Source organism: Bos indicus x Bos taurus, chromosome 1 (genome assembly GCF_003369695.1).
Source record: "Bos indicus x Bos taurus breed Angus x Brahman F1 hybrid chromosome 1, Bos_hybrid_MaternalHap_v2.0, whole genome shotgun sequence".
Lineage (NCBI taxonomy): Eukaryota > Metazoa > Chordata > Mammalia > Artiodactyla > Bovidae > Bos > Bos indicus x Bos taurus.
The window spans coordinates 144,590,747-144,606,815 of record NC_040076.1 but is presented as its reverse complement, the minus strand read 5'-3'; the positions used below and the strand labels follow the sequence as shown (position 1 = coordinate 144,606,815).

At 59.0% G+C, this 16,069-nt stretch overlaps 1 protein-coding gene across 1 annotated transcript in view; it reads right to left on the bottom strand.

Moving 5' to 3' along the window:
- Window positions 1–10,929, bottom strand: part of COL18A1 (collagen type XVIII alpha 1 chain) — a 94,478-nt gene extending 83,549 nt beyond the window's left edge. The window contains exons 1-2 of the mRNA XM_027547857.1: window positions 10,816–10,929; window positions 10,620–10,714 (exon numbers count right to left, since the gene is read on the bottom strand). Coding sequence (XP_027403658.1) covers window positions 10,620–10,714; window positions 10,816–10,826 — 106 coding nt within the window. The 5' untranslated portion in view covers window positions 10,827–10,929. The remainder of the gene's footprint in view (window positions 1–10,619; window positions 10,715–10,815) is intronic.
- Between the last annotated feature and the right edge of the window lie 5,140 nt (window positions 10,930–16,069).

Below are 16,069 nucleotides of genomic sequence, written 5' to 3'. Positions count from 1 at the left end.
AAACTCCGGAGATGGTGAAGGACAGGGAAAGCTGGCCTGCTGCAGTCCGTGGGGTAATAGAGAGTGGGATGCGAGTGAGTGACTGGACAACAACTACCCAGTGTCTAGTAACTAGTTAGGATCCAAAATCCAGTTCAGCCTGCACTGAGCGGGGTCTTCAGCGGGGACTGAACAGACCAGGGTGATCAGGCTGCTGTGGAAGATGTTGCCGCCCAAGGCCCTGGCTTCTGGAATCTGGGCAGAGGAGTGTGCCTGCCCTCCTTCATCCCATGACCCGGAGGAGGCGGGGAGTGGGGGGCCACTGCACAGCCTCCCCGCAGAGCCCCCTGAGGTCCCTGCCAGGAAGTGACCTTCGGGCTGGGCCAGCCCTGACTGCTCCCGAGGTGGCTGGCAGAGGGCCTGGTGGGGGTTGGTCCACTTCTGGAAGTCAGGGGACAAGAAGGGGAGCAAACCATGCCCCAGGCCCAGCGCCCAGCCCCTCTTGGCTACCTGCCACCATTGCGTGCTGCCCAGAGGACATAAAGCCAGGCTTGCTGGAGTCACGCGACCTCTCAGCCACACACCCTGCCTGACATCTCTGCTCTGCTGAGTATGTGAGCTCTCAGAGAGGTCCCTGTGCCAGACGAGAGGGTACAACACCCTGTATGTGGGCAACAAAGATAGCATTTACACGGCAGGAGCCCACCTCGCAGACTGGCCAGTGTGGCCATTTTCATAAGTGAAGCAAGTCTGGCCCCCAGCTCCCACTGGCCCTTGAGTCTCTCAGCATCCAGATAACTGAAGGTCCACCCAGCACCCGGATAACTGAAGGCCCACCTTGGATAGCTGAAGGTCCACTCAGCACCCGAGATGGCTGGAAACAGACAAGACTGGTCCACTCAACGAGCTCCGAGTACTGTCCACTTGCTCAACAGCGGGTCAGCTTTTCTTTATAAAAATCTTCAACATGCCAGGGTGCTGGGCAGAACTGGCACTTTTTGGGAATGTGCTTTTGTGCCATTTGCCTCATTCTCCAAAAATAGAACAAAGCGGGTCACTGTCTGACCTCGTGGAGGATAACACCCGGCCCCGCCCTGCGAGGGCCCGGCAGCCGAGTCCCAAGAGCACCCCACACACAGTCCCTTTGCTCACAGGCCCATCCAGGCATTCTCAGGCGTTCCGCCATCCTCCCTGGCCACGCTCATCTGCCCCCTGTCCACCACCTCCCCCCATGTTCAGGCTTCCATCACCAGTCAGAGCCCAGCCCAGCATGTCGGAGCCCCTGGTGCCACAGGGGACACGCGAGGTCAGGCTGGGGCTCGAACCCTGAGAGGTCCTAGGACGGGCCCGTCTAACCTCTCCACAGAGAGCCACAGCCCAGGGTGCAGGACACACAGGCCAGAGAGTGGACTCTTGGGACTTGGGGTCAGCAAGGAGACTCCAGGGCCCCCACAGGGCATGGGGGGCATCCCAAGGCCTGCGAATGTATTCAAGTTTCCACACCGACAGGAAGCATCACTTTACAAACGATAGGGTTGCCATCACCACAACTCTACCCCTTTCGGTGACCCAACCACGCACTGGACATAGTCATGTGGCTGCTGGAGCAAATGACCACACATCAGGGGCTTAAAACCACACGAGCTATGCTCCTTCAGTTCTAGAGGCCGGAGGTCTAAGACCCAGGTCGGCATGACCGTGCTCCTTCCCGGGGGCCCCTTGGTCCGGCATCTGTAAGAGTTTATGCACTTCGGCTCACAGCCCCTTCCGGCACCCTCCCATCTCTCCCTCAACCTCTGCCTCCATCACCACGTCTCCCTGTTCTGACCTGGCCCTCGGCCTCCCCCATCCCTTCTCAGGACCTAGGATTACACACAGGACCACCCGGATAATCCAGAGAAATCTCTGCAGCTCAGGAGCCTTAATGCCATCCAAAGTTGTTCTCACCACATAAGGCAGTAATCACAGTCCTGTGGATGCTGACACGGATGTCTTGGGGCTGAGGTTCGGCGGACCATGTGCCGCGGGAAGTAAAAGTTTAAATGAGGGGAGTGCTTGTCTAGGTTCCTAAATGTGGACAAGTTAGGTGTTTGGACAGTGAGCTCCCTGTCTGGGGGTGGGGGTGAGGGGGTGTGATATCACCCGGGGAGCAGAGTGACTGGCAGCTGGCTCTCCCGCAGGCCAGCTTCTGCACCCAGAAGGGCCATCTGTCCACACAAGCCAGGTCGGAGTCAGCAGGACAGCCCAGGTGTGTTAAGAGGTCGGATTTTCCCACAATGGCAGTAAAGGCTGTGTAGGAATGGGTGGTGTCCCTTCTCAATCATTCTCACAATATGAGGTTATGAAGGATCGGCAGAGCATTGCAGATTCTGAGTCACTGCCGGCTGGACCCGAGTTTCCCAGGGATGGAGGCTCAGTTTAGCCAGAAACAGGAAGCCCCTGGCTGCCCTGTGGCCTGGAACAAGACAGTTCCCTGGTGCCATGGGGATAAGGCTGAGATGTGAGGACACAAAATAAGCAGAGGTCGCTGCCAACACTGCCCATCGGGGTGGGGGCAGGGTAACCCTGCAACCCCAGGACCCAGAGAAGTGAACAAAGAGTCAGCCAGAACCTGAAATGGGGCAGGAAGGCGGGGCCAGGAGGGGCATCTGGGCTCAGAAGGGACCATCTGCACCCCCGCCCTGGCCGGTGGCCAAGAGGCTGAGGAGCAGCCAGTGGTGGTCAGTGGAGGGACAGAGGATGTCTCGTTGCAATAATGATTCACGGTAGAGAAGGCTTCCCCCAGCCACAGTGATGGGCCCCTGGGAGCGGAGGTCTGGCAGCCCTCTCCTGGGGGCCTGCCTTCTAAAGCCCTCAGGCCCCCCATGAGGGGAAGGAGGGTCGGTGCTTGGTCACTGGGCAGTGGCTGGGTGGGGCAGCAGCTGGAGGGGTCTTGAGGCACGGGGTCAGGTGGGGAGACCCTGAATGTGAGCATGGACGGGATCAAGGGTGGCTTCCCTTCGTCCTGGCTGGAAGGCCGCAGTGACTAAGGGCAGAAAGGATGCTGTGCTGCCTGCTATCTGAGCAGATGCCGCCCGGATAACACCCCAACAGGCTGAACCAGGTTCCCGGCACTGACGGGGCCTCGACCCAGGAACCCAGGAAGCGGCCTGGCTGGTGGAGAACAAGAGGCCCCGTGGAATCTCAGTGGGAGAGTTTTCAAAATACAGCAGCCTTGTAACAGGATCCAACAGGCAGAGGCAAGTCTGCGCTCCCTGGATTCCTCCCATGGGACGTGTGGGTGGGCGAGACTGCGCTGGCCCAGGGGCCCGAGCACTGGGAAGACTTCTGGCCTCGGGGTGAGTGGGCTGCTTTGTCTGACACTCATGATCGCTTCAGCAGGCACAGCCCACGGACAGGGAAGACGCACAGAAACCATGTTCCGGTCACGTGGACCCATTTCCTGCTCTCACCAGGCCCTCCTCTGGGCCCCACCCTGGCGGCTGGCTGGGACCATCCTTGACATGGTGTCCAAGGAGCCCAGTAAGGGCTGTCAGGATGCATCCCAAGGAGCTCCCTGCAGAAATGCCCTACTCAGGCCCGCAGAGCCCACTGTCCTTCCCAATTTACAGACCAGAGGCACAGAGATGGTGAGGAATCTGCTAAAGGTCACACAGCACCAAGAGGCAGAGCCAGAATTAAAACCTCGAGCCTGGGCGCTCAGCCCACACAGCAGATGGTATCCCAGCCACAACACAAAGTTGCCGGCCGGGCTGCCTGCCAGCCATACTACATGAGGATTTAGTGACCCCGCACTTGTTTTCTGCAAGGACCAGCTCCAGTGCACGCCCCGCGAGGCAGAGTAAAGAAGATAAGAGCCCCATGTGGCACGTGGCCCCCGGGGCTCTGCCGGCCCAGCCCAGCTTGCCTCTCGGAATTCTCCCAACCCCCTACCTCCCCTGAGACGTGGATGGGTCCCAGTGTGGTCCCTGAGCAGTGCCCCACCTCTACAGGAAAAGGCCATAAAAAAACAAAACAAAAAAACACCAACTCCATGCTTTAAGGAATTCCAATCCTGCCCACAAACTAGAAACTATGCCAAATATGCCCCCTGCAAGGTGACACCACAGGCGGACATGACAATGAGGAAGACGATGCAGGGACAGAGAACAGATGTCAGAGCAAGGAGATGTGTGGAGGCTGAATAACACCAGCACATGCACCCTCACTGCAGAGAAACCGCATTTCTCCACTTATCACAGAAGCAAGATTTTCAAAACGACAACGCCAGCCCTGGTGGCTTGGGCTGAAAAGTTGAAGGTACCTCCTGTCCGTCTGGGGGGATGCCCGCCCCCCACCCCAGGTTCCAGCCACAGCACCCCCACCCCCACACTTGGCCCAGCACTGACAAGGGGCCCCCCAGACCAGGAGCTCAGACCCCACACTGGATGTGCTTGGCCAGCTCTGTGTCACCAGGGACGCTGCTGTTTACCACCTATCGGGCGAGGCAGGGCGCACACAGAGGTGCTCAAAGGTGAGTCAGGAAAGAAGAAGTCAATGGTCCGAGGCCAGGTGGCTGGGGTCACCACTCACCACCTGCCAGCCCCAGACTGACTGGGGCGAAAGGAAGGCCTTCCAAAGTTCTCTAGTGCGAATCCTGATGCTGTCCCTCGAGACTCGTGAGCCCTTGCTTGGGAGAAACCCTGACTCCGTGAGACTGGCGGGCTGGTACGGGACACAGGGTGCTCAGGGAGGCAGGGCCCCTTCAGAGGCTGAGCACCCCCTGCATCAGGCCCTGGGCCAGCTGCCGGGGGTCCTGGAACGTCCCCTCCTACAACCCTGCCCTCCTCACAGCACGGGTGGCGGGGTGGGATTTCCCACCTGGCACTGTCACAGCAGCAGAAGTCACATAAATCGCCCTAGTCGCACCAAGATGAAGTCCCCTGGTTGCCTAAATGGGAACGACAAAGAATGGTGTCCCTTCATCCTGGAAGCCATGGGGCCCCTGGATCCAGGTCCCAGCAGATGTGCCCCCCACCACAACCCCTGGCAGCTGGTGGGCGCCCCTCCCCCAGGCCCTTCCCATCCCCTCTGCTAGGTGGGAGCCTGAGCACGGTACACCCCTGCTGGGATGGACCCTCCAGGCACTGCTTTCTCGCCAGCTCAAATCTCAAAGCAGAAGGCGCCTCTCAGCTCACCGAGAACCGCCCGCGCTGGCAGGCTCTGCGCAAACAACAGACCCAGCTGCCTGAGCCTGGTACCGGCTCTGAGTTTTGAGCTCAGACTCAAAACAAGCAGGCCTGACTGCCTGATCTGAATCTGCTCAAGGAACAGCACAAAGAGTAAAATGAAAACCTGACACCAAAATTAAACGAATGACTGGATGAGTAAAATAAATTTATAAGGTGTGATATCTGCAGGTTCAGTCTGGGCTCCATGAAAACCACTGAAACCCATCCATCAGGAGCACGTGCAGGTCTCTGCAGTGTCCAACCAGGCCCCCGACAGTGACCCATCACCTAGATGCTAGCTCCGGTCACACAGGCCCATCCTGTCACCCTGCAGAACCATCCTCAAGCCCTCAGTTCTGGTCTCATGGCCTCTGTAAGAAAACACCCTGTGAAGTTCAATCCTGACCATGGCCAGTGACTGGGCCAGCTAGACCCATAGCAGAGCCTCCTGGTCATCCAGAAACCAGGGGTGCCTGAGAGCCCCACTTGTGACGCCAGCTCAGTGCTGGGTCCCCCTGTCCTATCCCACCAGCGTCGTCACGGTGGCTCAGCCCAGGAGCGTCCCCAGCTACAAGCGTGGAATTCCAGACAGATGTGCCGGCCTGCAAACAAGCCCTCCTTCCTGGGCGCTCGCTGAAGACAACCAGGAGGCCGTGCTGAGGCTTGCCTCCTCTGCTGGAGGAGCTGGGGCCGCGGACGGGCCCCTGCAGGCAGGCTGGCGGAACAGACACTGCCCCACAGCCTCCAAATTTCATCTGACTCAGCGCACCTGTGATCTAAAGCTCCTTTAGATCGCTGACAGGCGTTCAGTGCAGCCCAGAACTGCCAATGGAAAACATGACCCCGGGGGCCAGCGCACATCACCCGTCCACACCCTGCTGGAACCAGGCTGTACTGGGGAGCAGCAGGGCACTGTGTCTCCTGGAGAATCCCTGAACGATACAGTGAGCACTGCAAGGTCCCAGACAAGGGTGAAGACACCACGTGCTCAGTCACTTCAGTCACGTCTGACTCTTTGCAACCCCGTGGACTGTAGCCCACCAGGCTTCCTCTGTCCATGGGATTCTCCATGCAAGAATACTGGAATGGGTTGCCATGCCCTCCTCCAGGGGATCTTCCTGACCCAGGGATCAAACCCAGGTCTCCTGCATTACAGGCAGATTCTTGACTGCTGAGCCACCGGGGAAGATCACTGGGAGACACCACAAGCAGCAGCAAACACGAGGCATGTCAGGCACCGGTGCAGAGAGAAGCTTCACAGCGTGACCACCTGCTGCTCAGGGCACCTGCCCCAAGTTAAGGCAGGAAAGCGAGACCAAGCCCACCACCCCTCCCCCTGCAGGAGGGTAGGGTGGGGCTCAGAGGCCCAGTCGTCCTCAGGAAGGAGCTGTACCTGGTGGAGGGCTCCTCCCAGACCCTTGGCCATCAGATTTGGGAGGCAGGCATGTCCAGAGAAGCCACATGACCTGGCAGGTGGGTAGAGCTGTGGGAACTCCCGAGCACACTGCAGCAACCCACCCTCCCTCCCCCCCGCAAAGTTCTCATTGTCCTTCTGGGGGCATTGCCATCAAAATGCATCCAATTCAATCATCTTATGAGCATGCTAAACATATATTTTCATTTTCCCAGTAATTTCTCCCCTGTTCCCACCAATAGCATCCAGTTCTGGGTAGTTTTGTGTGTTACATCCTGCAATGTCACCTTCTACCCAGACCTCAGACAGCAGGTGCTTGGCCAGCTGTGTTCTGCAAAGAGGGGCCATTTTGGGGTTCTCTCTCAGATGACAGCTAACCCAGATCCTCCAAGTTTCTGAGCAGAGCTGATTAGAATGTGCCATCTGTGGTCCACCCTGAAAGGCACCAGGGTGGCCACACCTCCCTCAACCAGGGCTGCAAATGGGCATGTGCCATGGGGTGATGGGTGGCTGCTGAGGACAGACATGGAGCAGGGAGTGCTTATAAGCCACAGCTGTGGCAAGACCAGCTTGCCCCTCGTCCACTGCATCCGACCTCTGAGTGCTGGCAGGCAGTCAGCCCCGGGCCCTGGGGGCCACCCCCTCTGCTGATAGTCCTTCCTAGTAGTGCTCAGATCACAAGAGGGTTTGCTAGCCATCATGTCAGAAGACTGCTCTTGCCCCATTCTGTCCCCCATGGAGTCCCAGGACATCTCCAACAACCCAGATGAAGAGAGAGCCAGGCACTCTGGTGGGAAGAAAGTGAGTGTGTGCATGTGTGTACACATTTATGTGTGTACATACGTGTGTGCGCACATGTATGTGCACACACATGTATATTTGTGCATGAACTGTGAGTGCGTGTGTGCACTTGTGCGTGTATGCACATATGGGTGCATGTGTGTATATTTGCACATGCATGTGTACATTTACGTGTGTGTGTGTGTGTGCACATGTGTGTGCACATTTGTTGAGCATGTGTGCACCTGTATTTTCAGGGTGAAGTAGGCGGGCGGGGCAGGCTCACCCAGCCCCTCAAAGCTCTGGATGGAGTCAGTTTCTCTCCTTCTAGGTTTCTGTGCAAGGACTTTCCCCCTCCTCCTTCTTTTAAAGGAAAGCAGAAGTGCTTGAAAAACAAGTTTTGCTGAAATTCAAGACTATCTTAGAGGTCCTGCATCTGAACCTTGAAGACTCCCCAGTGACACGGCCCCTCGAAACAAGTCTGCCTTGGATGAGAGCTCCTTCTTCAGCTTAGGTCCCTTACTCAGGTCCTGTGGACCCGGAACGAAGACACTGCAGATACGGGAACACGCGGGATTTGGCTGTGTCTTGTTCAAGCCCAAACCCTGCAGGACCACCCAGGAAGTGGGGGAGGGGAACCACAGCTATCAGCTAAGACCTGGACCCACTGATGGACGCTGGGAGGTCCTAGTGGTGAGAAAGGGTGGGACACATGGGTCTGGGGGTGCGGGGTGGGGGGAGCTGAGAGCCTGAGCCCAAAATCACGTGTGGGAGGGGCCAAAGACAAGATGATGCAAGTCAAGGCTCTTAGCCTAGTCCCGGCCATCCTGCAAATGCCCACTGTGCAAGGTCCTTCTTCCTCAGCCCTAGAGGACTGACCCATGGCAGAGGGCCACTGTAACAGGTTCCACCCCTGTACTTCCTCCAGGAATGGGATGGCAGGCAGCTCTGAGCCTCTGGGCTGTAAAGCCACTCAGAGTGTCCCTGTGGGTTCTGGTTGTGCGGGAGCTCATAGCACCAGTCAAGAGCATCTGGGTGACGCAGCAACGCCTCAGACAAAACAGCAAGAGACTTGGGGGAGGGGTCAAGTGCAGCTCAGGGAAAGACATGGGAAAACGCATCATTTGAGGTCAGAAAAAATGTTCAAATCAGCCAACAGGGCTTAAGTTTTTGACTCCCAAGAGGAATTCGGAAGCATTTCCAGGACAAATTGAGCCCTTGCTAAGTCAGGATTTCACATACATTAGCTCTTCTCCAACAGCATCTAGATGGGGCACGTATTACCCCATCCCAAAGGGACTTGGCCCAGCATGGACAGGACCTGAGTTTTCCCCACAAGGGGGAGGGGTGGGCAGTGCACAGCCCGCTGAGCCTGCTTCCTGCTTTAAGCCCCAGAGAACAGAAAGAGCTGCATTCCATCAGGCACCTCGGAAGGGGCTTCCTTCCTCCCAGAGGACCTGGGACTATATGCAAAGCCCCATAGCAGCCACGTGGTGGGACAGAAGATAAAACACACCATTTCTAGAGCTGTCACGCTCTCCCCACCACCCCCAGAGTCTGTGTTAACTTGAACACCCTCCCAGTTCTCATCTCACCAAAGCTTGTGGATGTAACATTTTATTTTTCCTTCTCTAATGCTCAGTCACCACCCTTGATTTCCTCCTCTTGGTCACTGAACTTCATAAACTGAGGTGTGGATGCTTCGGTGTCCTTCCTTTCCCAAGAGGATGCATGATTATAAAAGAGGCTTTGTGGCTACACATTCCTGCACAAGCCTGAGGGGGTGGCCCCAGAAGCCACCACAGTAGTTCCAGGCGGTCATAGGGACCCCAAGAAATCCGAGGACCCCAGATCCCCACAAGGACAAACACTCCCTAAAAGCACCCCTTCCGCCCCGCAGGTTAACACATATACATGAGGAATTACCTGCTCCTCTACAAACAGGTGCTTTCCACACCATCTCTTTAAAAACGTCTCTATATGAGGTGGTTACATTTTAAAAAGGTTTGCGCTGCTGTTTAACCTGGTGACCAAGCTGACTGGAAACAATGAAGCAGATTACTGTGGCTGTCTCCCAGGAGCCTCCCCCAGCTCATCCCCCCTCCCCGGCCAGCTGTGGCAGCAGGTGTGTGGCTGCTGTGGTGACCACAGTCAACAGTCACTCTGGCCGCGGGGAGCAGGCTGCCCAGGACGGGTGTCAGGGCAAACGGTCTACCTGTGAAAAAATACCGACTCTTTGGGGGTGGGGGCTCCCCTCGGGTCCGGCAGCCCCACCTCCCCCCACTGCGAGCTCCTCCTGGGACTTTGCGGGACTTGTTGGGACGAGGACCTGGGCGGCCGTCTGGGTGGACACGGGGTCCCCCAAACGTAGCAAAGGGAGTTTCCGTGCGACCGGAGCGGCCTTCCGGAGCACCGTCTGCGGTCCACGCGGGAGAAGCGGCGAGCGGGCGCCGCCGAACAACGGACCTCCGCGCATTGTTCTCCCGGCGGCTGCTCGGCGCTCGGCCGCATCAAAGGGACCGCGCGCAACCCGACACCGCGGAGGGCGCGGGGACACAGGCCTGGGGCCCGGGGCCCGGGCGACGCACAAAGGCTGGCCCTGGAGAAACCTGAGCACTTTTGCCTCGACAGGTTGGAAACCACACGGCTGCGCTCCGCCCCGCGCTGTCTGTCCTCCCCGGAGACCAGCCGGACTCGGCGCGGCAACGCCGTGTCCCAGAGGTACGAGCCGCTGCAGCCGCCCAGGCGCTGGGCGGGACTAGGCCGGTGACGGCGACACAGGCCTGGGGTCAGGCGTCGGATGCCCGGGCGTCTCCGAGCCACCGCGCATGTAACCGCCGCCACCGCAACCTCGGCCGATCCCTCGCTGGCCCTCTGCTGCAGCGCTGTCCGCCGAGCGCACCAACTTCCCCGCAGAGTTGCCGAAGTTTGGTCACGATACGAGGATCTCAGGACGCGGACGGTCCGCACCATCGTCCCGGGCGCGCCCAGGTGGCCCGAAGCCCGCAGTCGAGGACACTCCGGACATACGACCCCGGCCCGACACCGTCCCCCTCCAGTCGCAGCCCGCGGGCCAACTGCACGCGTGGGCAGAGCCGGGACCGCCTCCCAGGACCGAAGCCGAGACGGGCTGGGCTGAGGCCGTAGCCGCCTGGGACCGGCCGAAGATCCGCACAAAGTGCGGCCGGAGGCGGGCGTGCCCAGCGCAGGCACTTTCGTGTCGGCACTGGTCTTACCTGGCTCGGCGGACGCTGCGCTGACCCCGAGCAGCAGGACCAGGTGGGCGAGCAAGTCCAGGAGGCGACGCCGCCGCGGCTGCAGCCAAGGCCACCTGCGGGCACAAGCCACAGGTTAGGGCACAGCGCGCGCCCCCGTTCCCCGCCCGTGCGACCTCCCGGCCCCCGCCCGTCTGGGGCGCTGAGCGGCCCGCACCTCGGCGCCATGCTCCGCGAGCCGGATGTCTGTGCAGCGGGATGCTGCGAGCTCAGCCTCGGTGCACCCGCTCGGCCGGCGGAGCTCTGGCCGCCGCGGGGGCCAGGCCGGGCGGGGGTGGGGGCGAGGGGGCGGGGGGCGGGCGGGGGCGGGGCTGGTCAGGGGGCGGGACGACGGGCCTGGGACGCCAAGACCTACCAGGGCAGGGGCGGGGCGGGGCGGTGGGTGGGCAAGGGGTGGAGCAGGCAAGAAAGTGGGGACGGGCCCTGGCAAGGGGCAGGGCCGGGCGCCGAGCTCTGCACGCGGCCCTGGGCCCGGGGCGTGGAGTAAACCCGGTGAGGAGAGGGCTTCGGACCCCCGACCTGGCTCATCGGCCTGTCCCCGGGTCCTAGCACCCTTCCTCTGCAGCCGCAGTGTTTCTCCCCCCGCCTCAGCCACACCTGCCCCTACCGCTGCCCACGACAGCCGGGCACCTGCCCTGGGCACCCGGGGTCTCGGGCTCCAAACCTCGGGTGTTTGGGAAGGTGACGGTAATCAGGGGATTGGTCCTCGGGTCCTGAGTCCGATGCGGCAGCGGAAAGGAGGGCGATTTGAACAAAGACGTTACTCGCCAGGGGGCGGCGGTTGGAGGAAAGGGCAGCTGGGCTTCTCCTGCCCACCCTTTCAGGCACAGTGACCGCGTCGTGGCAACCCACCCGGCCTCGCCACTTTCACGGGCTCGGGGCCCAGCACGGTTGCATCCCCAAGGCCCACTCCCCACGTTGCACCCCTTCTGGAACCCTCCCAGGGGATGGGCCCTGCACCCCAAAAGGCCTCTGCGCTGGAGTTCCAGCCCCCAAGACCTGGTCTGGGAGGCCCCTCCCCCTGCTGGAAGTCCAGTTGCACCCCACCCTAGCCTTCCAGGCTCCCCCAGCCCCTTCACCCCCCCTCTCCCCCAGCCTCCACCACTCTGGGAGCTCTGGTCATTTCTTCTTCCTCAGGCCTGTGCTCCCAACCCCCACCTGACCGCCTGACCTCAGTTCCTCCCTCCACCAGGCAGCTGCTAAAGGGGTCCTGTCCTCAGACCACCCACAGGCCTCTCCAGGCAACCAGAGCCCCTCACATCGGCCTCTTAAAGTAAACTCACATTTCCCTGAATCTGATCCCCTCACGGTTTGCAAAAAATAGGGTTCCCGATGCCATCAAAATCAGGGGTCCCAGGGCCATTGCCCTTGGCTTAGTATCTCTGCTAAGCCCTCTGGATTCACCCCCCTCCTTCTCCGTGCCACCTCCTGATCCTGGTTCACCTCCTGCCTGGAGCCCTGAGCCATGTCTGCAGTGCAGACTCTGGGCCTCTCCACGCCTTGCTGGGCTTTCCCTACATCTTCGGCACCCCCAACCTCACCATCTCTCAGCCTAGATCAGCCTAGAAACCAAGCCCCTGGTCTGGCCCCCTCCACACCCTCCTGTATGTATCTACCCACTCTCAACCACCACCTCCCCAGGTCTTGGCCAGCAGGCTGCTCCTGGAGCCTCCTGCAGTGGCCCACAGTCCCTCCCTCCCTCCTTCTACCCACCCCCTCCCCTCCTGCTCTGCAGCCTTAGCAGAGGGCCTGCTGGGATTCCAGTCCCCTGGCATCATCCCCCCTCCCCCCTCCAGTCTTCAAAGGCTGATGGGTACTGCTGGGCACCCCAGGCCGTGTCTGTCCTGTCTGGCTGCACCTGTCCACCTGCTCACCCCTCCGTCATTACCTGCTTCCGAACCTGGAGTCCTTCTCCTGATCCCATGAAAAGGGTGCTCATGGCCCATGGCGGCGAGGAGAGAAAGCAACTTAGAGGATTATGACTACATTTTTTAAAAATGAAAGAGAACAGCATTGAATAGAAATGCAAAACTTGCTGTCTGTGTGGATGGAGGGGTTGGGTGGGGTCCATTGCACGTGTGTCTGTCAGCGGGCATGTGTGCAGTGGATGCACGAGTCCGTGTGTGAGCAGTTCCTATGACTGTATACTGTTGTGTGCATGTGTGGCCGTCAGTGTTGCTACTGGACAGAGCTTGGGTCTGCTCGCCAGATCACAGCAAAGCCAGCCTACTGATGCTGTGTTGTGATGAAGGAGAGTACAGTGGTGTGTTGTTGTTTTTTTTTTAATTAAGATATATTTATTTGTTTTGGCTGTGCTGGGTCTTCGTTGCTATGTGTGGGCTTTCTCTAGTTGCTGCCAGTGGGGGCTGCTCTTTGTTGCAGAGTGCAGGTTTCTCATCGTGGTGGCTTCTGCTGTTGTGGAGAGCCGTGGGCTCTAGGGCGCGTTGGCCTCGTTGCAGTACATGGGCTCAGTAGTTGCAGCTTGAGGGCTCTGGAGCCCGGGCTCCGTAGTTATGGTACACAGGCTTAGTTGCTCCACGGCATATGGCATCTTCCCGGACCAGAGATCGAACCAGTGTCCTCTGAATTGGCAGGTGGATTCTTAACCGATGAACCACCAGGGGAGCCCCTACAGTGATTATTATTGCAGGTGCCAAGCAAGGAGACCAGGCAGTTCATGTTCAAAAGACCCAAACTACCCGATGGCTTTCAGAGAAGGCAGTGTTTGGGTTGAGGGCTGCAGCTCATGAACTTTCTTCTGATTCTTTGGTGATGAGGTAATCAGGAGTCAGTATCATCAACCTTCTGTCCCAGCCAGTCTGGGGTCTGCATGCTTTTGGTCAGCTTGTGGTCCCCCTCCTCCACCTGGGCAGGGCCTTTGTTTCTGCAGAACAAAGATATGGGTCAGATTGTTGTGCGCATCCCTCGAGGAGAAGCTAGGACCCTGCTTTATCACTGACCATTGTTGGAGCTATCACCGCTGCTGTGGGCTGGCTGCTTGTCCTTTGTTTCTGGTTCCCTGGCTTCTCTAATTAGTAACTGCTCTAATCTGAGCTTTTTCTACAAACGAGGACTGGGGAGCACAGGAGGGCTTTTGTACCCCGGAGGGCCCCGCCAGGTCCTGTGGGACTTCAGTGTGTTCGTGTCTGTGGTAGGCACGTACTGGGTCCTGGCAGCGTCCCTTCCTGTGCCTTGCGGCCATCTGTCCATCTGGCCATGGGCTGCAGCCCTGCCCCAGGGTAAGGAAGTTGAAGGGCAGGGGTCTTCAACCTCTTCCTCCTCCCCTGCCCTCCCAACCCAGCCCACTGGGCCTGACCGTGGTTCCAGGAAGGAGAACATGGAATAGGCCAGCAGCGCTGCGTCCCTGCTCACACTGGCGACTGGGGTTTAGCCATGTCTCTCCTCTCTCAGGTCGGAAGCCCACCAGCAGGGGCAAGCCCCCCTCTGTGGGCTTTGGAGGGAGGGCCAGCTTCAAAAATACACAAGTGGCCTTTCTACTGTGAAACACTATTACTGCTGAACTTACAGCTGTGAAAATACACATCTTGTGCTTATTTTTTTTCACTGACTGTCTTATCACAGACTCACTGCTAGGTGTCTCCACAGTTCCCGTGGCTTTTGCATCTTTTTTTTATTAGAGCTTTACTATATCCACAAATATCAATAATGTGCCATCACTGTAGGAAAATACAAACTACAGACATGTGCGAAGACAGTAAGACCCCCAGTGCGTGCAAGCGCCGCTCGGTTCTCCCTGCCCTCCTTCGGAAAAGAAATTGGCACCCCACTCCAGTGTTCTTGCCTGGAGAATCCCAGGGACGGGGGAGCCTGGTGGGCTGCCATCTCTGGGGTCGCACAGAGTCGGACACGACTGAAGTGACTTAGCAGCAGCAGCAGCAGCAGCTGCCCTCCTTCACAAAGACTCCCGCCCAGGGAACCGGGTGCTGTTGCGTGCAGGCAGCCCCGCCCTCCAGGAGCGACAGACCCAAGTCAACTCCTCCCAGAGAAGGAGGACCCCCGCTGTGCCTGGTGCTGGGCGGTCCTCGGAGCACAGTCTGGGCAGCGGGGGAGGGTCGGCCCCGGGGGCTCCACAGGAGCTCCGGAAGGGTGGGGGAAGGGTGTCCAAGAGCAAGGGCCCTCGGTGGGAAGGGAGCTGGGGAGAGGGCCAGCCCAAGCACAGCGCAATTCTGGAACATGTGGTATGTTTGAGGGGTGGGTGGCATTTGGAGAGAAGTATCAGTTGGCCTGTCCTTGGGCGCTGGCCTCTCTCCCTGTTCCTTATGCTGTTCCCATCTCTCTCCACTGCAGTGGGCCCCACAGCTTTTTCGCAGGGAGAAATGACAGATGACACCCAGCTTGTCCCGGTGACACGCAGGGTTGGGGTCTCTGGGACACCCACCAAGCAGGGACCCACAAGACCAGGATGCTTGACTGATGGAACCAGAGGCTCCACCCCTCCACGGCCAGTGCTGGGTGTTTGTGTTTTCAATCGATACAGGGCTTTTTCAATGACAAGGGACCGGCTGCCGTCAGACCTGTGCAGTGGGCAGCTGCTGGTTCCATGGGCGCGTCCTGGGTGGGACTGTGGGTTTGTGCAGGGAGAGAGAGCATGTGTAGGGAAGGGGCTGAGGGCCCAGCAGACAGAGCAAGGCCAGGGACAGGAAAGGGAGGACATCTGACCTCTGCTCGAGCTGCTCCTTCTCGTTGTGTCCAGAGACGCCACTGGGCTTGCTGCAAGACAGAAGTAACTTTTCACTGGGGAAAGGAAAGTGGTAGACAGAGCCGCTGTGAGAAGTGTATCCAACATCGTATCTAGCTCCAGACCAGTCACATGTCAGTCCTCAGGCCCTAATCGCCCGTCCACCGTGTCTGAGACGTAACTGCGGCCGGAAGATGAATGGACCGGCTGACCCTGGCCCTGGGCCCTGGCCTCTGATGGACTCTGCCCCCCACCTCCTCTGCCGCCCCGTTTCTTCTCTCCACCCCACCGGGCACATCAGGGTAAGCGTGCATATTTATTAGTTTCCGAGCCTGCTGCCCTCACGGCCAGTGTCTGCCTGGGGCCCAGGCATCACAACTTCTGTGTTTTCACCTGCAGCTCCAGACACCCGCCTCTGGTGGACCCTCAGTAACTACCCGCCAGATGAAGGACAGGATTGCCACTGCCTTTTGCAGCAGGCAGGTCCGAACTCTTCCCGGCGGCCTCACCTGGATCTCAGCCTCCAACCAGCAGAGCGCTGGGCACCAGGTGGGGCAGCCGATGAAGCTGGTCGTCTTGGGGGATTTGTTGACAGCATTTGAAAACAGCAAGTAATGATGACACGTACGTGAAATGGACTATTACGTCCCCAAGAAAAATCTAATTAAACGAGAAAAGTGTATGTGGAAAAGCCACGTCCCACCCTGTGAAC